Source organism: Camelus dromedarius, chromosome 8 (genome assembly GCF_036321535.1).
Source record: "Camelus dromedarius isolate mCamDro1 chromosome 8, mCamDro1.pat, whole genome shotgun sequence".
Lineage (NCBI taxonomy): Eukaryota > Metazoa > Chordata > Mammalia > Artiodactyla > Camelidae > Camelus > Camelus dromedarius.
In genome coordinates, this window is record NC_087443.1 from 74,612,105 (window position 1) to 74,639,463 (window position 27,359).

The window sequence follows — 27,359 nt, forward strand, 5'->3', positions numbered from 1 at the left end:
TCTGGTCCTATATAAAATAGTATCTCCCTTTCTCTTGTTCTCCTGTATTTTCCTTCATGGCACTGACCCCCACCTGACATATATATTTATCACCTGTTTCCCTTTCTACTACAAAGTGCTGTAAGAATAGAAATGAAATTTTAAAATATTATTGCCCATAATATTTGCCTGGTGTCTAGTACAATGCTTAAAAGACAGTAGGTGCTGAACGAATGAACAAACACCTGCTGGATGAACAAATCTCTGGGGGGAGGATTACAAAATACTTTTAAATGTGAGACACACATACACACACACATACACAGTCATTATTCTGGATTTTCTATAATTAACATGAGGCTTTTATAATTTAAAAAAATAGCTGTTTCTGAGGTTGATTTAGGCATTCTTTTTTTTTTTCCCTAAATTTGGATCTTCTGAAAATAAAAAGTGGAAATACTGGTTTCCTTTTCTACAAATCACAAGGATTGTTTTAGGAGATTTCTCAGGGTCTTTCAGCTATAAACTTCTTTCTTAAAGTCAATGCCAACTTTTCACAAAAGAGTCACTGTAAATTAAACATTTTATTGGATGCCCACTGATACAAGGCTCTATGCTTTGAGTCCTTAAGTTGGATTACATCCCGTATTATTTTGTAATGGAAGCAACAAATACTAAACATTTATTCTTCAACTCACATTGCTTTCTCTATTAGATGTTCACTTAATTAATCAGGGTAAATCATCCACAATCAGTTTCAGGGGATAGAGAAGTAACACTATTCTTCTAATATCTAAAGAGAAAGAGAGACTCCATTTTATAGACTCGGGCCATAGGCCAGCTGATCTCAACCATCTAACGAGGAAACGAGTTAAAGCGTTCCAACACCGACTGCATTCTGTGCCTGTTTAGGCTTTTTTTTGCAGGGAGATGAAAGCTAATCATGTACTAGTTCCCAAAAAGAAGTTACACACTGCCAGAGAAGGCCACGATCTCCTACTGAGAACGCAGCCTGGGATGGCGTGGAGGGATGAGGAGAAAGGGAACAGGCCAGCGGGTCCTCAGTTCACAGAACTGCAAGCCAGTGCGGTTTCAGGCTGTCACTGTACCCCGGACGTTTTCTGAGGAGCTGGGGGTGAAGGAGACACTGGCAGAGGGCATCTCCTCAGCACTGCTGGTTTATCCCCGGGGCTTCTCTGCAGGAGGCTGGAGCCGGGGGAGGCAGCAGCCAGCGCGTTTCTCCCAAAACCTCTCCTCTCTCCACCTTTTCGGCAGCAGCTTGCAGCCGCACTTGAAGTTGTCAAGGTTCTGGCTTCTGCTGGTAGCCCTCTCTGGGCTCCTTTTCCTCTCCGGCCCAGGGGGGGCAGTGGTCTCCTGCTGGTGCTGCTCCCTGGGTCACCTCTCTGTGCCTCGCTCGGCTCTCAGTAACAACACTGCCTGTTTATCACCAACTTCCTGAATTAAATGTTCTCTGTTGTAAATTTCTGAAGTGGCTTTGTGTACCTGGCTGGACACACCAACTTCAAAATTTGTGTTGTTTCTTACAAATTACTTTATCCAACTGAAGCAGAAAATCCACATACTTCAAAACAATTAAATATTTAACACGTATTAGGTTACCACATCCCTTACGAGGGTAAATGATAAGCAAAGGAAGAGGCAGGAACTTGGTTCCTGCTGTCCATTTCAGACATTTTAAAGCATGCAAATTGAAACAGAGAAATCTCCATGCCCTGGCTGTAAATGCTACTAGCAGGAAGGAGTCAGATTCAAGTGTACTTTGAAACTAATGCAAATAGGAAACCAGTAGAGATCAGTAAGAACAGCAAAGGAGGAAAGAAGAAACACTGGCAAAACTGCACAAAATCTTCTAAACATAAAACCTTGAATTTTTAAAATTGGAATTTTGAAGCATGTGTGTATTTTGGAATTTTGAAGCATGTCTATATTTAACTATATAGAATGATGTTTTAACAGTTTAAACCTGTATCCTAAAATATTTTAGGACAGACATACTTTAAGATTTGAAGGAATGAAACACCTTAACAAATAAAAACTTAAAATTTGATAAGCCATTATTTTATTTAGAATGAAATGTCATCCCCTAATTTTCATTCTTTTCTAGTATGACATATAAAAATCAAACTAGAATAGGAAAAATCCACCATTATGTATGTTAAAGTGCACTCCTCCTAAAGAGTAGAAAATTTTGTATTGTTTCACTTGTCAAAATATATATTTCACATCTATTTATTAAGATTACAGGAAAAGATTTAAAATCATATGCTTTCCAAATCTGGGGGAAACACTACAATATGTGAGTTTCAACCATGAATTCCAGACTGATTGGTGATGCTGAATCTATTTATGTATTTAGTTAGGTTTCATAAAACTTAATAAATTAATTTATAGCATTTTTAGAGAATGGTATAGCATATAAATCAGTCAACTTCAATAGTTCTTCTTACTCCAAATACTTTTGAGGCCTTTGCTCTGAATTAGTCAAATGCTTTATATACTCAAGATAGATATTAACCAGCTACCGACTTTTCAACATATATAATTATCAGAAAGTGGTAAGAATGAATTTTAAAACCCTCTCCTCATTTCCTTCAATGTTAATACATCCAAGTCACTGGAGATACAAATATATTTGGTCCTAGTGCTCAAATACTTTGGAAGTTCATGGGGGTTGTTGTTTAATATTCCAAATAATATGCTCCTGATTCTATCACCAATTCACTAGAAATACTAAGACTTAACTGAAACTTTTTATACATTTACTGAAACACAGATTCCTTTTCTTAATTGTCCCCAACTCTTTAATTTTCCTGTTATCACGCTTTGTAAAAAAGGCACTGAAACACTATACAGACAAAAGGAGCACTAAAATGTATCTTTCCACATCTACAAAAACTTAAATTGCAACTTAAATTTGGAATGTAAGCTTAGAATTCTGCCTACCCAAGATACTGAAATATCGATCTAAACTGCCAGTACTTTGGAAAAAGTAAACGCACGTCAACAAGACATTGAGCAAGAGAAACAAAGATATATTGTAAATTTTTAAAAACTGGGTATTTCAATAATTTGAACTAACAAATTTTCTAGCAATCAGTCATCAATGAAATTACTGAATACTCAATAAATGAGCATTAATTTATTTTATGCATTTTAATATCATGAAAATAATTTTTTAAAAATTCAAATAATAGAGTGATGTCAGCCCCACACATAATCCTTTCTTCTACTCCTCCCCCTTGCCTCACCAAACTTCCGTCCAAGTTACTAATGTTTAACAATTCCCTAAGATGCATTTAAACAGATTTTTGCGGGGGGGGGGGGGGGATCACATTCTACCCACACCTCAAATTAAGCCCAGAAAAATCAAATCAATCACGCTTTCAGTGGTTACTGTATTAACTTCAGAAATCACTGACTATCTTTATACAAAACACAGTTGTGTTTTCTGGGCTGAACAGTCTGCAGTTTTATAATCATTAGTCACATTTGCACTGAAGGCAGATTCTGATTCTTAGTATATTCTACATAATTAGTATTAAAATCTAAATTTAAAACCTAAGCAAGAAAAATTCTACCAGATACCTGAAATGCTGAAAATTAATTATTATGATTTATTTACTAATGTAAAAAAAAAAACATCCCAAATCCTCACAAAACCCTCTTATAATCATCCTGTATCGCTTGCCTGATAAATGTCATCAGTGTCTGTAGACAGAAACCTACACGGCTAAACCTACAAAGCACAACAGGCCTCTTCTTGAGGGGACCTTGAAGATACCAGGGAAATCAGCCATTTGAGATTAAAGGCCATTTGCCATCATCTAAGGGAAACTGTCAGCTTATTCTGAGATGTCTTAAAAATGTGTGCCAGCAAGAACTTCTATCTTTCCTTTCTCTAATGCATCAGAATTTCATTTCATAAAATAAAAACCAAAGGTAATCTTGTAAACTCTTCTGAGATGAGCATTTGATCACTAGTGATACATACATGCTGTCAACTCTGTGATGTTTTAATCTTCAAGGAAAACGCTGGTGGGCAACAGCTGCTTGATTCCTCCCTGGCTTTTTATTTGCAGGAGATGAACTGTACATCACAGGTGCTTTCAAAGGAAAAGAACCAGGAGATCAAAGCTTTATGTCTTCTTCTTATGGGGATTTAACTCATTCGTTATTCTTAAAGAGACTTTGTAACTTCTAGGCTTTCCAGAAACTATGAAACCGTCTCTTTTCTTAATGTCATTATTTATTGTTACAGCATTACATGAACAAGAAACATAAAAACACAAACAAGTTAGATACCGTTACAGTTTCTCATAAAGATCGCTGTATAAATGGCAGACTCGGTAACGTTAACGAAGCTAAATATACTTGGGCAAAACTATGATATAACGGAACTTGAAATTTTGAACAAATAAATACATGATAGAACTCAACTGTGAAAGCAAACTCAACTCTGGAAAGTTCAAAGTCAAATACAATTTAGAACATTTTAAAGTAACAAGAGGTACTAACAAGTGTTTTGATCGCTTTAGGGGAGGGTGTGAGGAAGGTGGACAGAAAGTGTGAAAGGCAGCTTTTTTAAGGGACAGCAAAGGGCAAGGGAAATTAACTGAGCTCAGTCAGCAAAGTCGTCAAGCCCACTTGGTGGAAGGCTCAACAATCAGTCTAGGAATCCGTCAGGGAGAACTACACATTTTCATTTCTATAAGGAATATTGTTGATGGTCATTTCACTCAGAGTATTTTCTGGTAAAAAAGAAAACTAAGAAAACAAATCTAAACGTAGCTTATTTATAAAATACCATCCAATAACAGCTTTATGAAGACAATCCTCATACCAGACAATTCCCCAAATTAAAGTACACAGATCAATGGTTTTCAGTGGTAGTCACAGAGCTGTACGACCATCATGACAATCAACCATAGAGCGTTCTCAGCATCCCAGGAAAAAACCCCACACCTGCTAGCAGTCAGTCCCCACTGCCGCTACTGCCTTAGCCCTGAGCAATACCAATCTCCTTTCTGTCTGACGTGCTCTTTTGTGACTGCTTTCTTTCATTTAGCACAATGCTTCCAAGGTTCATCCACATATCAGCATGTTATCAGCACTTCATTCCTTTTTACTGCCAAATGGCATATGTACTATTCTAGGAGCATGCAGTAGTCCCCCACTTAGCCACAGGTTTGCTTTCCTTAGTTTCAGTTGCCTGTGATCGACCATGGTCCAAAAATTTTAAACGAAAAATTCCAGAAATAAACACTTCGTGAGTTTTACATTGTGCACTCTTTTGAGTAGTGTGATGAAATCTCGCACCATCCCACCCTGTCCCTCGAACCAACTCTTTGTCCAGCGTATCCCACCGGTTGGTCACTCAGTAGTCATCATCTCGGTTATCAGATCAACTGTTACGGCATCACAGTACTTATGTTCCAGTAACCCTTATTATACTTAATAATGGCTCCAAAGCACAGGAGTAGTGATGCTGACAATTTAGACATTCCCTTTCCATGCCTAATTTATAAATAAACTTTATCATAGGTATGTGTGAGTTGGAAAAATCATAGTATATGTAGGTTTCAGTGTATCTGTGGTTTCAGGCATCCACTGGGGGTCTCAGAACACATCCCCGGTGGGTAGGGGAACTACTCTATCAGTGTTTATTTATCCATTCAGCAGGAGATGGACATATGGGTTATTTACACTTTTAAAGTATTATAAATAATGTTGTTAATGGACACTTGTGTACAAGTTGTTGTGTTGCCATTTCTCTTGCATATACACCTAGATGTGAAGTGCTGAGTCATACGCTAACGCTGTGTTGAACCTACTGAAGAACTGCCAGACGTTTTCCCAAGTGGCTGGACCACCTCACACTCCTATCAGCGGTGTATGAAAGTCCCAACCTCTTCACATCCTCAACAATACTTGTTTTATCTGTTTTCTTGATAGTAGCCAGCCGGCCGACAGGGTATGAAGTGGTATCTTATTTTGATACTGATTTGCATTGGGTCACACAACAGCTAATGATGTTAAGTTTCTTCTCATGTGCTTTCTGCTCATTCACATATCCTCTTTGAAGAAGTATCTATTCAAACCATTCGTCCACTTTTAAACTGGGCTTTTCATTGAGCTGTCAGAATTGTTTATATATTCTGTATATTAAATCCTTATCAGATACATGATTTGCAAACACATCTTCCGAGTCTATGAACTGCCTTTTTACTTTGTTGATGGTGTTTTTGGAAGTATAAAAGTTTATCATTTTGATGAAGTCTAATTTATTACTTTTCTCTTTTGTTGCTTGTGATTTTGGTGTCATATTTAAGAAACTATCACCTAATCCATGGTCATAAAGATTTATTCCTATCTTTTCTCCCTAAGAGTTTTACGGTTTTGGCTCTTACATTTCGATCCAATTCATTTTGAGTTAAATTTTTGTATACAATGTGAAATAGGAATCAATTTTATTCTTTTGCATGTGGATACGCAGTTGACAGAGGACCACCTGTTGAAAAGATTATTCTTTCCTCCACTGGACTGTCTTGGTATCATTTCTGAAAATCAACTGACCATAAATATGAGTTTCTTTCTGGACTCTCAATTCTAGTCCATTAATATATATGTCTGTCTATATACACATGGTCTTAACTTTATTGTTCTTTCTCAAAGCTGTTTTGGGTTTAATTTTTTGCGTGAATTTTCGGATCAACTCTCAATTTCTGCAAAGCAGCCAGCTGTTATTTTAATAGAGATTACATTTAATCTGTAGATCATTTTGAGGGGTATTGCCATCTTAACAATATTAAGTCTTCTGATTCACAAACATGGGATTTTTTTCCCAGTTATTTAGGTCTTCTGTAATTTCTTTCAACAATGTTTTGTACTTTTCAGGATATAAATTTTATACTGTTCTGTCTTTATTTATTCCTAATGCATCCTTTCAATGCTATTACAAATGAAATTGTTTACTTAATTGTTCATTACAAGTATACAGAAATAAAACTCAGTTTTGTGTATTGATTTTTTTAGCCAGCAATGTTGCTGAACTCTATTAGTTCTGATCGTTTTTAGTACATTCTTTAGGATTTTCTATATACAAGACTATGTCATCTGCAAATAAAGATAATTTTATGTCTTCCTTTCCAATCTAGATGCCTTTTATTTCATTTTCTTGCCTAACTGTCCTAGTAGAAATATCATTTTTAAGGGAAAAAACTACGTAATTTTGTCAAACTCATGGTACGATGGGGACTAAAAAAAACCTTAACTCGCAGAAATCATATAACAAAATATAAAACTAATTCACCAAGATGATTCTAACCAGAAAGAACTCTAGATTCGTTTTGATATTATGGTATCGAAGGCCTTAAAAGGCCAGCAGAGTAAAGCAGGATAATGCCAGACAAGGAGTCATCACAGTCAGTACAAAATCACAACTGCTTTACCTCATGGCTCCACTCACCGCCGCTAAGACTCTACTTAAATACTGGTTACTGGCTGTCTAAGTAAAGTGCTAATAAAAAACCTCTTCAGATGATGAATAAAGGTTGTATTCTTTCAAATTTCTACTCTGTGTGTTTTGATCTTAAATATCCTCTTAAATACTTCCGTTTTCACCATCACTGTTTCCCCTAATAAAGGCTACACTTAAAAACTGACAACAATAAAAAGAAATGTAAATTAAAACACGTAAAACGCATCATTCCAGATTTTCTCAAGGCAAAGCGGGAGTTGGCTTGCCCAGCTGCTGTTGTGCACTGGGCCTGGGGCTGGGGCCAGGGCCAAAGGGACAGACTGCGAGTGCCAGGCTGTCAGGCCTAAGCCATGTCTGGCCTTTGTGGTCAAGAAATTAGTTACATACAAAGGAGCTGATTGCATAAATAAATATACTGAGAAAAATGGAGTTGAATTTCTCTGTCAGAGAAGAGATCAAATGGGAGAAGACTGAGATAAATTCTGCTGTGTTGGATTAGAAATGGAAGTATTAGTGAAAACTCAAGGTGTTTATACATCATATAGACATACAGACACGAAAGGAGATATAAGTGGGTGTGTACGCATATATATTTCCTAGATCTATCTGCTGAGAGGGCTGGAAAGCAATGATACCGCAGTAGCAACGAGCATACGTATTGCCCAGATCTTGTTTTCCAAATAATATCCTCCACGAAAGGAACTGGAGCTCCTTGGAGAAGTGCCTAAATGCAGAGCTGGGTCAGGGAAGGGACAAGATGAGCCTGGAATATTTTGTGCCAGAAAGTAAATGCTCAAAGAATGCTGGAGATATGTCAAAAGAATACAGGAGTCACCTTGAAAAGGTTCCTGCTGGCCAAATCTAAGACAATTTGAGCATTCAAAATAAATGATGAGAGTAATGGATTACATAACACATTGACTAAAATGTTAGGATTCCTCAGGTCCACACCGATATATAAACAAGCAGACAGGGAGAAGGGACTGCTCCTCTTCTAGTAGAATACCGACTAAGAAAAGTAGAAGGAATGATCAAATGAGAAAAATCATCTGCCAGCCATCTCAGCAACGAATGATTCAAGAAAGAATCAATGGATGTAAAAATTAGAAGGTATCAGCTTGATAAAATAATACATTTACATTGTCCCAAAGTATCTCCCTACAAAACATTTATTTATTAAAACATATACAAAATACTAACTTTATGTGGAGACACATGGTACCCACGGTACCCACGTCACTTTACGAAGTGACAGAAATTCAAGTCCCCAGCAGTGAGATGAACTGAGAGCGTGTGCACCCCCTCAGACGTTGCAACAAGAACACAGCATCACTTCCAGGGTATTCTTGCCAAAACTATGTAACCTGAACCCAGTTATGAAGAAACACTTAATGAACACAAATTAAGGGATAATCTACAAGAGTCCAGATAAATGGAGATGAAAGAGATATGACAATAAATACAACACATGGGCCTGACTTGAACCCTGGATCAGAAAGAAAAGGAGGAAAAAGGAAGGTAGGTTTGTGTGTGTTTGTGTGTTATAAAGGACATGACTGGAAAACTCTGTGACATCTGAATAGGGTCTGTGGACTAGATGGTATTCATGTATCTCTGCTACTTTCCTGGTTTTGACGGCTGTACTCTGACTATGTAGGAGTCTTTGTTTTCAGGCAACACCTACTGAAATATTTAAGGATAATGGTGCAATATATCTGTAACTTAGCCTCTAACGGCTCAAAGAAAAAAATACAGAACAAAAGGGGAGGAAATGACCAGGTAAACATGGTAACACACTAACAGCGGGGGAATCTGGGTGGAGGGTAGGCAGGAGCTCTTCGTATTGACCTCACCATTTTTCTGTAAATTTGAAATTATTTCAAAATTAAAAATTAACAAATGCTAAACTATGTTCTTCAGTTTCCCATCATATTCCTTCTTATTTGGAACCCAAGCATTACATTTGTACTTTTTTCATTGTTAAATTCTGTTCTGACTTGTTCCCATCACGACAGCCTCCTGAGGTATTTTTATATTGTTTCTTTTCTTTTGACTCATCAGAGATCCTTACTAGCTTCATAGTATTTGGAAATTTAGCTATCAAGGTAAGAATAAAAATCATACATAGAGTCCTGAAAAAAAAAAAAAAACAACAGAGCAAAGGTAATACTATATTTAATACAAGTCAACATATGGAGAGTTGATCACTTTTTTAGTTATCAAATACCCTGAATCATTCATTTTAGGATCTATGATATTCAGTTGGTTTGACAAATTAGTTGTTTCTAAATCAATACCTTAAAATTCCATCATATTTGATAGATCATGAAAATTATTACCATGATGGTAACGACCTCATTGGGTCACAAAGCCAAAGTTCCAAAGATAACGAAAGCTAGCTTCCAGAGTGAATTTGGCACTGGGTTGATTTTGATTCCTTCCAAGGGAATTAGGCTAGAGACTTTCCAAAGTACTTTCAGGCAACAAAACTTTTTGAGAATTTCCTGGGGCATAAAATTAAATGTGAAATTACAATATTTACCATAGGCGCAAACACAAACTCACTTTTCTTTGCCAAAGGTCTCAATCCAGAAGTCTGATCTCTTTCCCATTCTTGGCCTCAGCTCAATCTGCATACTGAGTCGTCCCTCAGTATCCATGGGGGACTGGTTCCAGCACCCCCAGTGGATACCAAAACCTGAGGACACTCAAGTTCCTTACGTAAAACGGTGTAGTATCTGTACATAATCTTTGTGATCCTCCCATATACTTTAAATCATCTCTAAAGTACTTATAATACCTCATACAGTGTTAATGCTCTATAAATAGTTGTCAGCAAGTGCCAAATTCAAGTTTTGCTTTTTTGGAACTTCCCAGAATTTTTCTACTAGTTCTTTTCCACTAACTTTCACAAAAGCTGAACACTCTGCCCTCTGGCACAAAGAAGACTCTCTGTGACCCCCAACTTCTCCTCCAGTTACCTCACTCTACTTTTCTCTCCTTTAAAGAGTATCTACATTAACGGCCATTCCTTCACGTCCCACTCACTCCACAGCCTATTTCAATGTGTATCTTGGCCCAGTCACCTTCACTCTACTCACTAAGGTCAAAGGGTCTCCCTGACCTTGAACACAAGGAACACGTTGCAGAGTCTTCATCACCCTCAGCAAAGTACTGACTCAGAGGACCACTTCCTCCTTCTTGAAATCCGCTCTGCCTTCAGTTTTCCTGACACCATTTATCTGGTTATTCTCTTACCACCAGGGCAGTTCTTTACCTGACCGTTGAATGTTGAGAGTTACTCAGTGTTCTGTCCTAGGCCGTCCTCTCTTCTTGCTCTACACTTTCTCCCTCGGAAATTTCATCCATGTCCTTTAAGTATGACCTCCAAATCCTCAGGACCAACCTAAATCTTTCCTCTGAGCCTAAAGAGACTTGATAATACTATGTGTGGCTAAGGGCAGTATACGTTGCAGTATACAACTTGCCTTTCAGAGGTCAAATTCACATTATCTTGGTCAGAGCAATCCTACTTGTAGAAATCTGCTCTATACAATATTAATATTATATGCAATATATATTAAAAATATTGTGCAAAAAGATGTATAAACTCTATTGTACTATTATTTATAATAGCAGAAAATTTTAAATTTAAATGTTCATCAATGGGGGTTGCTATTATCCATAAGACATATCACAATATGCAACCGTTAGAAAAGAATGGATAAACATACTTATATAGATCTGTAGAACAGAATAGAGAATCCAGAAACAGCCCCACACAAGTATGACTAACTGATTTTTGACTTAAAAAAAAAAGCAATTCAATAGAGGAACAACCTTTTCAACAGTATTGGAGCAATCGCATATCAATAGGCAAAACATTAAACCTTGAACTATACATTTTATCTTATACAAAAATTAAGTCAGAAATGGATTATAGACTTAAATGTTACATGCAAAAGTATAAAACTTCTACAAGACATCTGAGACCTAGGTCTTGATGAAGAGAACTTAGATACAACACCAAAAGCATGATGCATAAAAGATAAAATGATGAACTGGACTGTATCAAAACGAAAACTTTTGCCCTGTGAAAGACCCTGTTAAAGGGATGAGAAGACAAGCTGGTAAGGATTTGTATCTAGAGCATATAAAGAACTCTTCTAACTCAACAGTATAAAAGCAAACAATCCATTTAGAAAATGCACACAAGACATGAGGATACCTTTCACTGAAGGGATGTTTGGATGGTAAATAAACACATGAAAAGGTGTTGGACATCACTAGCCATAAGGGAAACACAAATTAAGACCACAGTGAGATACCACTGCCCACCTATTAGAATAGCTAAATTTAAAAACAGTAACAAAACCAAATGCTGACAAGTCTGTGAAGAAACTGTTATCTTTGAAACATTGTTAGTGGTAATGTAAGATGGAATAGACATTTTGGAAATGTTTGGCATTTAGCTTGGCAATAACTAAATGGAAAATTGTTTGGCAGCTTCTCAAAAAACATATAACATCACACAACTCAGCAATTGTACTGCTAGGCATTTATCCCACAGAAACGAAAACTTCAAAGTCGAGACGTGAACTTGTATAACAGCTGCTTACAGCAGTTTTGTCTGGTAGTAATCCTAAAATGAAAACAACCCCAATGTCTTTCAACAGGAAAATGGTTAAAGAAACTGTGGCACATCTACTATCCACAACGTGGAATACTATGCGGCAATGGGAAGGAATGGACTATTTGATACATTAAGAAAGAGAGAGGAAAAAAACACCGAGAGAGAGAGAGAGAGAGAGAGAGAGAGAGAGAGCGTGAGCGAGCGAGCTCACAAAGGAAATACAGTAAAACATCCAGGATGTTCCTATTGGGCTGTATCTTCATGGTTTAGTTATTCTAGCATAAAAGTCTCTAATAATCTCTGAAATTAGCAGTCAAAGATAGTATTTCAGGATTTTACTGGATTTTCATAAGCAAAAGCAAAACTGTAGTACAAATTTGAAATATTTCAGGTTTCATTATATTATCATATTGTTTAAAACTATCTGTCTGCTTTTGAACCTGAAGACCAATTATCTCTTTATGGTTTAAAATTCAGTGCTATTAGCAATGCTATAAACCAAATACTTTGATCAATAAAGCCAAATTTTAATAAGTCTGATTTGACTTATTAACAATAACTCACTGTGCTTGATTTTTTAATAATTTATTATTCAAGATGAGTCAGGGGGATTTATAAAACACTTCCTAAACTGAAAAAAAAAATCTTATCAGGACCTTTCATTATCCACTACAATTAAGAACAATCTCAAAATGAGACTTTACACATTAACTGTCTTAGAGTATCTTTCCAATGAATGAATGTCTAAAATTTCTTACATATATAAACACCCAAACCTTTAAAGCAAACCTGGATATATCCAAGAACAGCACTTAACTAGTTTAAGGTTACAAAAAATGTTTAAATAAGGGAAAATTTAACATGAGCAAATGAAACGAAGACTATAAGAAAGAAAAAAAAAAGCCACCAGACAAAACAAAACATCAAATGAAATCCCTCAAAAACCTTCATAAAAGGTTGAGGTAAGTGAAGACAAAGTTACACACAGCCACCCCTCCCCACTGTAAAGAGTGGTTTTCTGAACACCAAAATAATGACAACCTGCTGGGTGACGTCATGACCTATGTTGAACACAAACACAGGTATGCCTACCTGGGAGAAAGGTTACAGGGAGCTCCTCTTCTAGCCCCAGAGCCAACAGCCATAATCCAGCTTATCCTAGGATACTACAGCCTTTCTTACGCAAGAGTGAGACATACTTCAGGTTTTATTTTTAATCTCCAAACAATGATAGGAGTGCAAAGGTCAATGAACAGAGCTAATGGCTACAGTAGAAGCTTCCAAAATCTTTTATGCAAACAAAATAGAGAAATGTAACTCTTGGTCTTCTGTAAAAAGTGCAAAGATTTTACACTTCCATTTATTTCCATCTGTTCTCACAATTTAGAGACCAAAATGGAATGAGCAATTAGCTCAATACTTGAAAAAAAAATGAGCTAGAAGGAAAATGCATGCAGTATTCATTTTACACTTTGGTCAGCTTTGCTTGGGAAAACACAATTTAAAACCTCAGCAGTTTGTTCTTGTAACCCATCATAATGTCACCTTAGCTTCTTCTCTTTAATTATAACCACTTAAAACTGGTGCTTCTTCCCCAGGTTTATTAAGGTATATTTGACAAATAAAAATTAAAATTGTATATACAACTGCCCTTGAACAAAGTGAGGGTTGGGGTATCAACCCTCTGTGAGGTCAAAAATTCAAGTATAATTTATAGTCGGTCCTCCATATGCGTGGTTCCTCTGTATCTGCGGTTCTGTGTGCTTGGGTTCAACCAACCCTGGATAGTGCAGAACTGCGGTATTTACTATTGAAAAAAATCTGCATGTAAGTGGACACGCCCAGTTCAAAGCTGTTGTTCAAGGGTCAACTGTACTTAAGGTGTACAACATGACGTCTTGATATATGTTTACATCATGTGATTACCACAATCAAGCTATTTAACACATTCATCAAAAATGGGGCTTTCTAATGCATTATTTATAGGAACCACAGTCTAGTTGCTCTCTATCATTATATGTGGATGACCTTCCCAACCTGACAGTAAACTCCTTGAGGGTGGGGACCGAATCAGCACCCAGCCACCCCATGCCCTGGGCACACACAGACCTATGAGGTGCAGTGCCGCGTGGGCATCAAGTAAGTGTTTGTGGTTCACAGTGCTGATCTTAATCTCACGCTCTTCACAGACAAGCAACACAGACCTACCTTCAGAGCAACTACCAGACTTTTATCAACTCTCCTGTTAATTACTACCACATGTTTATTACTCAATGTCTGAATTCTCAAATTAAATCTTCCTTGGATTATTTTCCTTCGTTTGTTAATGTATTATAAATGTTGAAATTAATCAAGTCAAAATAGTTTTAAATTGTGCTCTGTGTTCATCCACTTTTAGAACAAGAATGGTATCTGAAATCTTCTTAAAACTCCCATTAATTAACTACAATAAGACGTAAGGAAACGATGCTGACACAGACCACCTATCAAAAACACCCTGGGCTTATCTGGAATGAAAGGCTCTGTCTCATGCCTCACGTCCTGGACTGGTCTATGTCTGTTTCTTCAGAGAGGCTGAGAATTCCATAAACAAAGACACTGCAGAGAGAGTACCCTTGCTCCAGATCTGTTTCAGTAACTGGCAAAGCTTAACCAATAATTTGTATGAAAAGAGGAATCTGGGTCCAAACACCACAGTGAATCACAGCCAAAGTCAACTGCTTGAGCAGATTTACAGATACTTTTGAGATAGCCGCAAGCTACCAACTGCTTTGCTGCTAATCAAAAAGCCCTGTTGGTTACTGGTCCCCAATTCAAAGCTCATAATCACCTGAGTGTTTTAATTCTACTATTTCTGGATACTAGATTAGAACACGCAACCCACTTCCACAAAGCAAACTCCCCTCTCTGAGCTGAGAAACAAAAAGAACGAAATTGAGTAAGTTTTGCCACATTGTCTTCTGGTATATTATCCCCTTGCTCAGAGGAAGAATGTTTTCTTTTAACCTCTTACAGCTATTCAGGTTTTGGTGTTTCTGCTTTACTCTTTATTAGACCCTCCCATTCCTTGTTCGTCCAGTTCCACGTGCTCACAGAGTGTCTGCCGTGCTCTCATTAGCTCACATTTGCTCAGGGTGGAATCCATTTGTTACCTGCTGACTCAAATCTCCCCTAATGACCTAATGCTCTTGGTTTTCATTTCCATTTCATTACACTGCACTGAAAATGTCTACTTTGAAGCAAAATGTTTTAATAATGAAAAGGTATAGGGGGTACTACAATAAGAACGTTAAAACCCCATTCTTGTCATTAAATAAACAAGCTAACCAGCAACCAAGTCAGTGACAGCAAAATTTATCATCGACATACAGACCCTCTGAACGACAAGATGGTAGAAGAAACTCTGTTTTGTTCCAGGCCATTCCTGGGACTCTCTCCTGTGTCCCCTCTCAGCTTCGACAGATTCTGACACAGAAATCAAGTCTTGTCCTCACATTGCTCAGCTATATACGTTCACAAGTCCGTAAAAGATGAGACTTTCTAAATTGCAGTCTTTCAAAGTTTAAAATAAATTTTTAAGACCTCTTCCTATATTCCAAGCACGTCTCTGTAAGTCTTATATCAGTTATAGACTTAAATAGTTATGAAAGAAATGGCTGCAGTTTGTAGTTTAAAGCCAGGACTATCTCCTGAAGCAGACTCTAGCACCAGTGGCAAACTCAAAAAGTGCAAATAAACTAAACAGTCCCTTCTACTTTTCCTTGCCTTCTTGAATGCAATTTAAGTACTTTAAGAAAACATGCTCAAAAATCCAAATTTTTTAAATGACAATATAACATGAGGCTGATTAGCTGCACTGAGAAAGAGTCTTTGTTTTATCAAAGGATTCACAAAATGGATTTAACAATAGAGTGTTTTTTAAAAGAGACATTAAAAATGTAGTTCAATTTATAATCACTAGATTCCATGAGACTTCTCTGAAAACATTATTTTAAAGGACAAGGATAATGCAAATTTAGTAAAAACTAGTTCAAATATACTTATTTACATTTATTTACATTTAGTCAGTGTATCACAGTATCTAATCCCCTGCCTCCCCATACCCTCTAACTTAATTAACCTGAAGAAAATTTTCTTTGGTTTAATTCAGAGGTTGTGGACTAACTGCATGCTCTATTACCCCCAATATGCTACTTATCACATTTTACTGAAATTGCTTGAGTGTCCTTTGCTAAACACCCCGAGGGCCAGGAGGAGTAATTTACACCTCATCATAAGGCATAACACCCGACTTAATACCTGTTGAGTGCATGACTTCATGAGTCCTTCAAATTTATGTTCCTAATTCTTGGGCTGGCTCCTCCGACTATTTCAAACTAAGCTAGCTTTTTTTTTTTTTTTAAAGAGTCCACTACTTCCTCATATTCGTGGTCCTTAGTCTGCCTGCCCTAATGTAACTGACATGGTCAACCGACATCAGGGACATGCTACCGCATTCTGTACCTGTCCTGTATTAGACACCCCTTGGGGCTGCCTCTCATGTCCCCTTGGCCTCACCTCTGACTCATGCTACAAGGCTGGTAAACGGCTCTGTGAAGGACAGGTTGGCAAGGTCTGTCTCTCCTCCTTCCTGCCTTTCAGAGGCAGCAGCTATGCCTGTAGGAACCTGCTTGGCATTTGCACAGGTTCAAGTTCAAAGCGCAGAGGCATTAACACCCAATGAGACAAACACTGGCCAGGGAAGAATGGAAGCCAGTGGACATGTACTGCTTTTGGTCCCTCAGGTGGCCAACTCTGAGACACACAGCAGAAGGACTGAACTCCAGTCCTTAAATATGGTGGATCACACTAACACACCCTTCTATTCTCTTCTTCCTTCCCTAGTTTACTCTCAGTCCCGCAGTCCTATTCCCCAAGACAGCTTCCCAAATAAATCATCTGAATACAAACCCATGTTTTAGGATCTGCTTCAGGAAAGAAACGAGGCTAAGACAGTCTCTTCAGCATCAGAGGTACTTGGTTTTTCACTCTTGTTTTCTTATTTTGATAGGGTTAGTAAAGCAGGTAACTTAATTCCTTCCCTGGTATCAACACTGTCCTTCCTATTTTCAGACAAATTTCAATTTATTAGCAGTGAACAACACTCCACAGAAGCATGAACAAGTCAGGTCTCCCCTAAATGATGTCTATTTCAAATGAATGGCGGTTGGGAAAATACATTTCTTACAAGAACAGGAATTCTACCCCAGTTAACATGTTTATATTAAAAACATTTTGCCAGCATCACATAAAAGAACACTCATAAAATAAACAGAACTTCTCATACCTTCATGTTATAGCTTGCTTATTTTTCTGTAGAGACTGAATATTAACATCCACAAAAAAGAAATCTAAACAGTTTAAAAATACCTTGCAGGCAAATGCAGAGAGTCCATTCTTACACTGAAGTTGGGTGTGAATGATTTAGGAAAACTTCAGAGAGTTACGTTTTACTTTGGGTCAGTTTCTCCAACAGCTAGTGGGCACGGTATTGAGTATCAAACGATGCAGGTTCCAAAAGATACCATCAAGTAATCTTTAAGACTTTTTCTCAACTGAGCTAATGCTTCATGTCCTATTACTAGAGAGCCATAAGTAAAACCAAGAGTATTTACAGACAACCCACAAGTTAGGAAAACGTTCAATCAGCTGCAGATTACTTTACGGCTGTGACAAGCTTGATGACATGCTGGGATGCCATCTTTTGCCATTTATTTATTTATTTATTTATTTATTTATTTATTTATTTAATCAATCAATCTTTAAGCATTTCATCAATTGTCAGAGATAACTGAATTAATTGGCTAAGCAAAACTTTTCAATTCTCTATTTTTATTGCTGCCTTCCAACAGCAGACAAAGTTTTAAAACATTTTAAAATTTGTTTAAAACCAGAATGCATGGAGATCAACAATGCTTGCAAACTTTCAATGACCGGGGTAGTAAAAAGTTTTTAATTTATTACAGGAAAATATCCTTGTAAAGTAGTTACATGTCTTCTCCAAATTTTCTAAAGTACCTAGATCATAGTATTAAATGAACTCTATTATTATCATCAATCAATGATAATCTTATTTTTATATAAAAGCATCTGAAATCAATGTCTTCCAACAGTGATACATAAGCACACACTCCATCTATAACATACTTAATGCCTAGAGTTAAAATGCCACAAAGCTCCTTAACACACACACCAAGTCTCCTAAATACTCCATAGTTTTGCCAGCTATTATAGTGCACAGACTGAACGTTGCTTCCTCTAGGTTAAGATTCTATTTTTACACATTTTTGACATTTCTCAAACCCGCATGCATCTTATAACTGATGGAGTCATAGTTTAATTGGCAACATTTTTTTTCTTTTGTGATGGTAAATAAAGGACTTAAAATTGATGTCTCATATTCAACAGAGTATCATAGTTTATCCAGCACTTAAACAGCAGGTACGGGCTTTATTTTTATTCTTTAACTGACATTTTGGACAACCCCTTCATTATATAAAAAAAGTGTCAGTTTTCATTCAAACAAACAAAGAAACAAAGAAGCACAGTAAGATGCCACACATTAGAACCGGGCAGAACTAGCACTTACAGACATGCTCTGGAGTATCGCGATGTTTTTGAGCCTGCTGGAATGATACTAAAATAATTTTTATTATTTATTATAGGATTAATTACATTAAAAACTGCGTTTTTTTAAATCGCTTATTTTTAAAACTTTTATCTATCCCATAAGCAAAAAGAAAGGGATAAAAGAAGTATTTCTTGCATAGCTAAATGGAAACCTTGTCTGGTTTTCAGAGGTAGTTCAGTCTGCCTCTGGCCAGGGCTGTAACAGTTTTCAGTCCCTGACTTACTGCTCATACACAGTATGCCTTACTGAGCAAAGACTGGCTGGTAAAACAGTATTTTAAAAACTTCTCTGCAAGGCTGGTTTTAAAACACTCTTAAAAATGAGACCAGTCATTGATAACTACTGCAGTTTACCTTAGTAAGTCTTAGCTTCACATTTTTAATAGAAAATACAAATATTAAAATGTGACAATACTTCCCTCTTCTGCACAAACACTGTAGAAAGACTTGTTTTGTTGCTCCTTGGTGTCTTCGCTAAAAGACCATGCAAACTAGGGAAATCTGGTCTCTAATTTTTAAGCCAGTAGTTATTTTTAGCATTACACTAACATTTGAATAAAAAGGATATTGTTGAAAAGGAGGTAAATTGGAAAAGATAATAATAATAAAGTGATATTTTTAAGTGATTGGGAGTAAACTGAAAAATTAGGAGACTGTAATTTTCTACATTTTCCATATCATTTTCCAGATCCACCAAATTTAAGAGCCAAATTTCCAAACATGTCTTCTTGTTTTGATGCCTGTTTCCTTTATGACATGCAGTAGGCTACAACTGATTCTGTCCCCAGCTGGCTGTATCCAACAGCATCATCTTTACTGGCAACAAAGAATTTATGTTTATTAAGTACCCAACAATCAACATGGTTCACTTTGGATCTTCAAATGGGTAGGTAAACCTCAAATCTAGATTTGAAAAAAATTTTACCCTCAGAAGTATTAGAACAACAGCAGCTTAATTTTACATCTAAATTAATTATGGAGGACACTGTCTACTTAATCATAAGTTATCCGATTAGCACATTGCTAGGGGCCCTAGGAAGTTTTGGTAAATTTGCTTTCTCATCAGGCATCATTTCCCAGTGATTAAGGTGACATAATGGCAGAAGCATATTTTCTTTCGAGGGACCGGACATAGAATGATGCCAGGCTTGGAGAAACCAGGCAAGCCGGTACAGGACAGAGGCACAGTCAGAGGGGGACACACAGAGGCACAGTCAGAGGCGGACTTGCTTTTTCTGTGGGCATATATGACAGACATTGCAGAAGTAGAGAAAAAGTGCCAGGGAACCATGCCAGCGAAAAAGAAGGATGGAGTAAAGAGAGAGGAAAAGAGACAAATGAAATAACATAAAATAATATAGTTTCGAGCCTCAAGAGTTTCAGAGGACGAGGGTCAAATTAGGAAAAAGTTTCTTGTATTAGTTTAGATTTTCAGCAATTGCTGGGAAGAGTTTAGGTGTTCTGGAAATTCTCTAACCTGGGTAAATGCATAAAGCACTAAGTCAAAATTAGGTGCTGTTATTTTTATAGTAAATTTAAATTCAAAATCCTTACTAGTAATTTATGACTTAGTTACATTAGAGACAAATTAAGAAATTGCTGGCAAACATTTCAAAGGATGTATATAGAAAAGAGGAAGTGAAATCTAGACTAATCTGTGGTAAATAAAGTGCACACTTCAGTAATTATAAGCAGAAATAGAAATAATGCTTATTCTAATTAGATCCTCTAAAAGAAATATTAAAAATTATAGACCAATATTTGAATTAAAGTTGTTTTAAATTTCTGATTAAAAACAATTACTTGCTGTTTTTTTTTGCAATAAATAACATCTGAGGGGTCAGGGATGGAGCATTTAATTATGTTCTGAGGATAAACTGAGGCAACGCAGGTGAAAACCTAGGACGGTGCTTGGGAAATAGCATGTGCTCAGCGAAGTTTTAATTTTTTTGTAAATCTGGAACCAAAACGATTTTGCTACCAACAAAAACAATACAATACTGTGCAACATTAAGAGTCAGATCAAATCATAGTTTATTATGGCCCTAAAACCAACTCCAAAACATCTGGTTTACTCTTTCAATGACACTTGCAAACTATCTGTATTAGATGCTATCACATACGTAATGGCATTTGTTTGCTCAAGGACCAAGTTAACGGTCAAGTAGGTTTTACTAAAAGTAAGAAGCAACACAAAGTATTAAGTAAAAACAGTAACAAAAGTATGAAGCATGATTCCTGGTTTGTTTAAAAACATACACACACATAGGCACAGAAAAAAAGAAAGATCAGGGGAGCATAGAATATTAACAATGACTACTGCTGTCTGACAAATCTATGGGTCATTTAATTTCTTTCTTAGTGGCGGTCTTACGCATTTGAATAAACTTTCTACTAGTGTTTCCAGTAAATACTTAAATAATTTAAGCAAAAGAGTAAGATGTGACTGCGATGCAGAATTTCTGAAATGTATACATATCCAACCATTAATTTAAAAAGCAATCCACCAGACTTTTACCTAAAAATCATTTGAAAAACTTCTGAAATCCTTTCTTTGGAGTAAGCAGAGGTCCTGAATTAAAAAACAAAAACCTATTTATGAACAAAGGATTTCTTTAAAATTTTCCAAGTTACTTCAGTTTGCCAGCCCTGCCTTCCATAGTACCAGAAAGTAGTAAATACAAAGGTTTTTCTTGTTACGCAGACTTCTTAGTTGAGCAAATAACCATGGGAGCCAAATCTCCAAAATGTGCAGGGTTGGGGGTGGGGACGTTGAGGACAAGCAAGAATAGGATTTCCAGACGCTCACTGCAATTCGGGACGGGGGGAAACGTAATTTTCTTGCAAGTGGCCACTGATGTACCTTGTAGCCAAGGTCTGTTTTAGAGACACCTATGGTGATCAGCTGTGCCTTTCACAGAGTAATTTAACTACTGAACAGTTGAAAAGAGAAGCAAGATTGAGTGAAAAAAGCACCATGCCGACTAACAATATTGCCCGTAATAAGCTCTGTCTTTTCTGAGTCAGAGTTTAGGTCATGTAAAAGTAAAACTGGCCCCAGAGAAGAGAGCAGTTTCTCACAGATTGCCATTTAAATCTCAAACGACCATGTTTCACAGCATGCTCAGTACATTCCAGCATGTAACTGCATTTTAATTTCCTAAAGCCACAGGATAGAAGTCTGATTTCAAACACTGTCTGGAGTGCGATATTCAATACTGATAAAACTGTATGGTGCTCTCCCGAAAGTTCCAAAGATTCAGCATATGGAAAAGGATCTTCATTTTCTTCGAAGCACTACTGTCAAAGAAATTTACTCCTCTGACTCTTGTAAATGAATTCTAAACAGCGAACATTAAGAGCTAAAGCTACTGCCGTAAGAAACAGATAGAACTCAGTAGATTACAGGAAAAGAACGTGCCATATATTCCTCACTCACTAGTGTGTAGTTACATACATCCTGACAAAACTCGCGGATACGAGACTTTAAATTTTCTTTGCCATGAAATGCTCATTAGCGCTTTGGAAGATGAATTTAAAATATATTAACAAGAATGAATCCTTACTTGAATGTCCATTCAGTACACGGAAATCATTCAGTCACCTTTTCAACTTTATAAAACAGGGAGCGCTTGTGATCGCTTTAATCTCCGTGTATTATATAAGAGCAACCTTTAAACTAGATCAAGAAGGAAAAAGGGAAGGCGAAATTGTGTCATAAGTTTAGGAGCCAGAGACCAACTTAAGACCATATTATTATTCAATTGAAAGGAACTTATAAAGATAAATTTTTACATGTGAATGTGAAAACAATGCACTGGGATGTTCTGCAGTTTTCAATCTGACCTGACCTTGGGAAAAGATAAAGGGAAAACGTTTTTTTGAGGGGACAGAGTGGATAAGTACAGCTGACCCTTGAACAGCATGGGTTTGAGCTGCACAAGTCCATTTATACTCGGATTTTTTTTCAATACGAAAGTACCACACAGTCCAAGGTTGGCTCAATCCAAGGATGCGAGTATGAAGAGCCAACTCAAAATTATACGTGGATTTTCAGCTGGGTGGAGGGTCAGTGCCCCCAGCCCCTGACTTGTTCAAGGGGCAACATATGCACTTTCCTGTAAGATACTATAGCCCTTTATTTTGAACCTGACTCCAGAACTAATTGATGGGTTCAATACCTTTGTTTTCAAGCAACATATCTGTTTGATCAATGAGTTAGACTGAAATTCTGACTAATAATTTAAGGTGCATGAACTATACAGCTTTGGCTGTTCTATGAAACTGAAACACCCAGAAGACCTAGAACTAACCTCGGGGTGCCTGGCCTATGAGTCAGTTGGGTCCCTATGGCCACTCTTCATCAGATTCTGAGGTATCATTAGGTGTAAGAAGTGACCACTCTTGATTTCATAACAGCTTTTCAAAGTATATATAATGGTACATGAATCAGGTTTTTTTTAATGAGAGAAAACCTGATTGGTGGGGCGAAAAATGAATGTCTTCTCCTCTACGGAAGAAATGAGTGCATTTCTTTTCTTGCCCCCTTTGTCTTCCTATTTGATTTTTCCATTTACTTTCTTCCCTTCCCCTGACTTCTCCACTTCTCTTTCGTTCTTCTTCTCCAAACTTGGACTAGACCACAGGTGGCCAGTAGGAAAACATTTGTATTCTTAAGAAGAATGCATCGGGCATCTCCTCTGGTCGGTTGTGAGGACACAAAGGTCAATGAAGCACACACGGAAACATCCAGGAACTTCAGTCTGGGGGAGATACACACTGCAACTTCACGCATCACAGACCACAGAGAGTGTCACAACCCGTGTCTGATGAGCAAAGCCGCAGAGAAACACAGCGAGGACAGGGAGGGCTGTGTGGAGGAGAACCGCTGTAAACGGTGAGTGGTACTCAGACGACAAGAAGGCAAACAGACCTGCATGCTTTTTTGGCAAGAGGGATCAGTGCAGATAAAGGGAAATGAAGATAAAACCGGTGGCACACATGGGATGCAGCGTCCTAATCTGCGTAACAATCACCAGCCCATCAACAACAGGGGCTGTTCTCACTGTGTTCGTTTTATTTTAATCCTCACTTCAGCTCAATATGAGAGGTCCGATTATTATCTCGATTTTGAAGGCCAGGAATCTGAGGCCAGAGAGATTATTAAATTGCCTAAGGGTATCCAGGTTACCAGTTGATGATGGAGCTGGGGTCTGAATGCCGGAAGTCTGACTCCAGGGCTGTACTTCGAGTGTTCTGTGCCTGCTACGTGTGCACAGGACCCAAAGGGGAACACTAAGAGATACAGTACAGCTAGGGCTCTTCTGGGCAGAAAGGACAGAAAAGAAGCCCCAGAGATGCAACAAGTCAAGAAAGTATTGTCACAAAATCCATCACAGCCTGTCGGCCCCCCTGAAACCATTCCATAACTTAGTCCAATTGGTCGATATTCCTATTCCTTACGATGGCTAAACAATCTAGTGAACAATTCTGATGGACTCTGATAGTTATGAAAGTAATGCAGAGCGATGTCAGCCCTCAAAGCGTGGAGAAACTAACCAAATGGCCCGTAAGTAGCACAAGCACACGAGGTTTCTGCATTTATCTGCAAAACCCCGAGTGTGAGTGTTGTGTGTGTATACACGCGTGGCATCCTCCTCTATCTCATAAACACAGGCTTGCGCAGGCACTCACTCACTCTGTGATCCATAAAAAGCTACCTGGACCCTGTTGATTGCCACAACATCACACATGGATTTTAAAACAAAGCCAGTGATTTCCAGCCAAGCTCTGCTCCAGACATACCTGCTTCCGGGTCCTGGTTGAAACGGCAGTACTTGAAGTTCTCAAGGGAAGGCAGACACTGCTCGATGGGCACCCAAACGTACGTCTCAGGACACAGCAAGTCAGACGGTCTATACTGACCCTAAAGAGGAGTGAAGGAGAGAGGCACAGGCATTACTAACATAGTAACTTCCTAGTTACTAGGCTCCAGAATTCCAGGAAAGGTTTTAATCACAAATTTAAACGAAGTCAACCAGAAACAGCTTTACTGTAAATACTAAACGACCCTATTAGTAATTGCTTTCCCATCGCAAGAATGCACATTTGATTAAAAGCCTCTTTAAAAATAATGTGTCACCAGTTGGGATGCCTGTGCTGATTTAGAAGATTCAAGTTTCTACTTTCCTTTGGAAGAAATATTTAACATATGATTATTGCTGAGTTGATTGCTAAGAACACCCAGTTTCAAAATCAAGTTGTCTCTTAAATACTAGTTAATAACACAACACTGTAAAACGATTATAAATCAATAAAAAATGTTAAAAAAAATGCTAGTTAATAACAAAGTGAAATTTACTTTCATATATGAGAGCATTATCATTTATATATGAAATATACTTATTTTCCAAAGTGGAATTTCACTATTCTTAGTCACAATTTTTTAAATTGATCAACTCAGCTGATAATATTCATTCCATTCTAATGTTTTAAAAAGCACTGTCTTGTCAACATACGTCCATAAGCAATCTAGACTAATAAATGTAAATAAAGAGAAATTTTTAAAACATTACAGAAATTTCAGGGAAACATCTGTGATACTAACCCTCTAATGTTTCTTCAAATACGCTATTTTAGAAAAAAATGATTTATATATTTATAATTCAGTCATGTACCCCAAATACAAAATGAAGACCATACAATAGATACTGAAGAAAAAAATGATTCACCTAAGGGCAATTTGGGAGACAATTAACAGAGGATAGTACAGATTATGTGAAATCATTTAGTATAAATTTTCAGAAATATCAAAGTTAATTAAAATTCCAAAGGTCTCTTCTATAAATTTTAAAATTCAAAATTCATCATAGAGGTTAAAATCTAAACAGTATTATTTCAATTTTTTAAAATACAATCCACAGTAAGAGACACATTTTACATTACAACCTACTAAACCCATACGCAGATGTAAAACTAGAAACAAACCTTTTACTATAGAATGCTTACTCATGTTATGTAATCCTTTATCTTCTATTCTACTCTTATTTCATTTTTTTAATGATGCTCTTGAACCACCAAAATTGGTTTCACAAACAGTAAATGGGTCACAAGCTGAGAGTTTGAAAAACACTATCTAGTGCAAAACCCATGACAAAGAACACTGCTGCTTGGGGACTTAGCTCTGTCACACAGCTCTGCATCAGAAAGGCGCCCTACAACCAGCCTGCCCCGTGTGAGCAACTAGATGGAGCATCACTCAGACATAAAATGAGCACTGTGCCCTCCCAGCATTAGAAGTCTAGAAGCTAGTGGAGAGACTGTACATAAAATGTGCGCAAACAAATTAATTCCTGCTTTTGAGAGGTTGGGAGAGAGCTCAAGGAGGATATGGAGTTTTAGTGGGGATTTAACAGATTAACTGGATAAATCAGGGGCAGGCTGAAAAGGAATGAGAACAATCCAGCTGAAGATTACAGCATAAACAAAGACGCAGAGTTGGGCCTAGTACAAGGTAACTCTAGGGAACAGGAAACAGCATGGCATTGCCGAAATGAAAAGGTAAGTTGGCATCAGACTCTGTGGAGCCTCAAACCTCATGTTCTGGATTTTATTCCAGATGAAATGGGAATGCTCGTTGGTTGAGAGAAGGTGTGACCGTGTGAAGACCCGAACTCAGCTCTCTGACCTTTCTGCAGCGTTCACGGCACTGCTGATGCCGCACTGCCCTAGAGCAGGAAAGGTCATCAGGAAAGGGCAGGTCCAGGTGGGTCACATACTCATCTAATATTAAAATTCCTAACACAGGATTATTTAGAAATGAATTAATAATTTACTTAAGAGGCGTAATAAAGCCAGTTATTCCACTGATACCTACCTTATCAAAAGCAATGTCATTCTCTCCATTAATTCAAAAACTATTTTATGGAGAGAATTGACAGTATGACATAGTGCTGTCCATATTAACAAATCTAAAACACTAAACGGCAGTCTAAAGCAGTCTAAATCTTTTTTTCTCCCCCTCTTTTTGGTTATAGACCATTTTGAAATTCTGATGGGGAACAAAAAGCTAAATATAAAAGCTAAAGAAATAAAACTTCCAGGGTTAAAAAAAAAGGGAGTATATATATTTTCTTGACCTTGGAGTATACAAAAATTTCTTAGAACACAAAAGGCATTAACCATCAAAGAAAAAAACTGATCATTTGGACTTCATCAAAATTATATACTGTCCTCAAAAAATTATTGAGAAGATAAATAGGCAAGCGAAAGACAGGGGAAAATATTAACAAAACATTAGACAATGGATTTGTATCCAAAATATATAAAAAATTAAACAACTCAATAATAGGAACAATTCAACTTTTTAAAAAGGCAAAAGACTTAAAAATGTTTCCAAAATACAGGAATGCCTAAAAAACCCCGCATCAGATACCAGAAATGCAAATTAAATATCACTGAATACCCCTGGAATGGCTAAAATTTAAAAGACAGGAAAACAAATTCTGGCAATGATTTGGACCATCTAGAACTTGAATACTGTTGGTTTAAAATGGTATAACCATTTGGGAAAAAAAGAAA

General features: G+C 37.2%; 1 protein-coding gene across 10 annotated transcripts in view; it reads right to left on the reverse strand.

Annotated features, from left to right (window-relative positions):
- The window catches only part of ATE1 (arginyltransferase 1), a 153,650-nt gene that overhangs the window by 4,972 nt on the left and 121,319 nt on the right, over positions 1-27,359 (reverse strand). For 8 of the 10 annotated variants that reach the window (XM_064488502.1, XM_064488500.1, XM_031461890.2 and 5 more), the window contains one exon: positions 24,585-24,705. In XM_064488502.1, coding sequence (XP_064344572.1) covers positions 24,585-24,705 — 121 coding nt within the window. Of the gene's footprint in view, positions 1-3,991; positions 4,104-24,584; positions 24,706-27,359 lie in introns of those variants that run through there. The other 2 variants (XM_064488503.1, XR_010382002.1) reach the window with 2 other exon arrangements.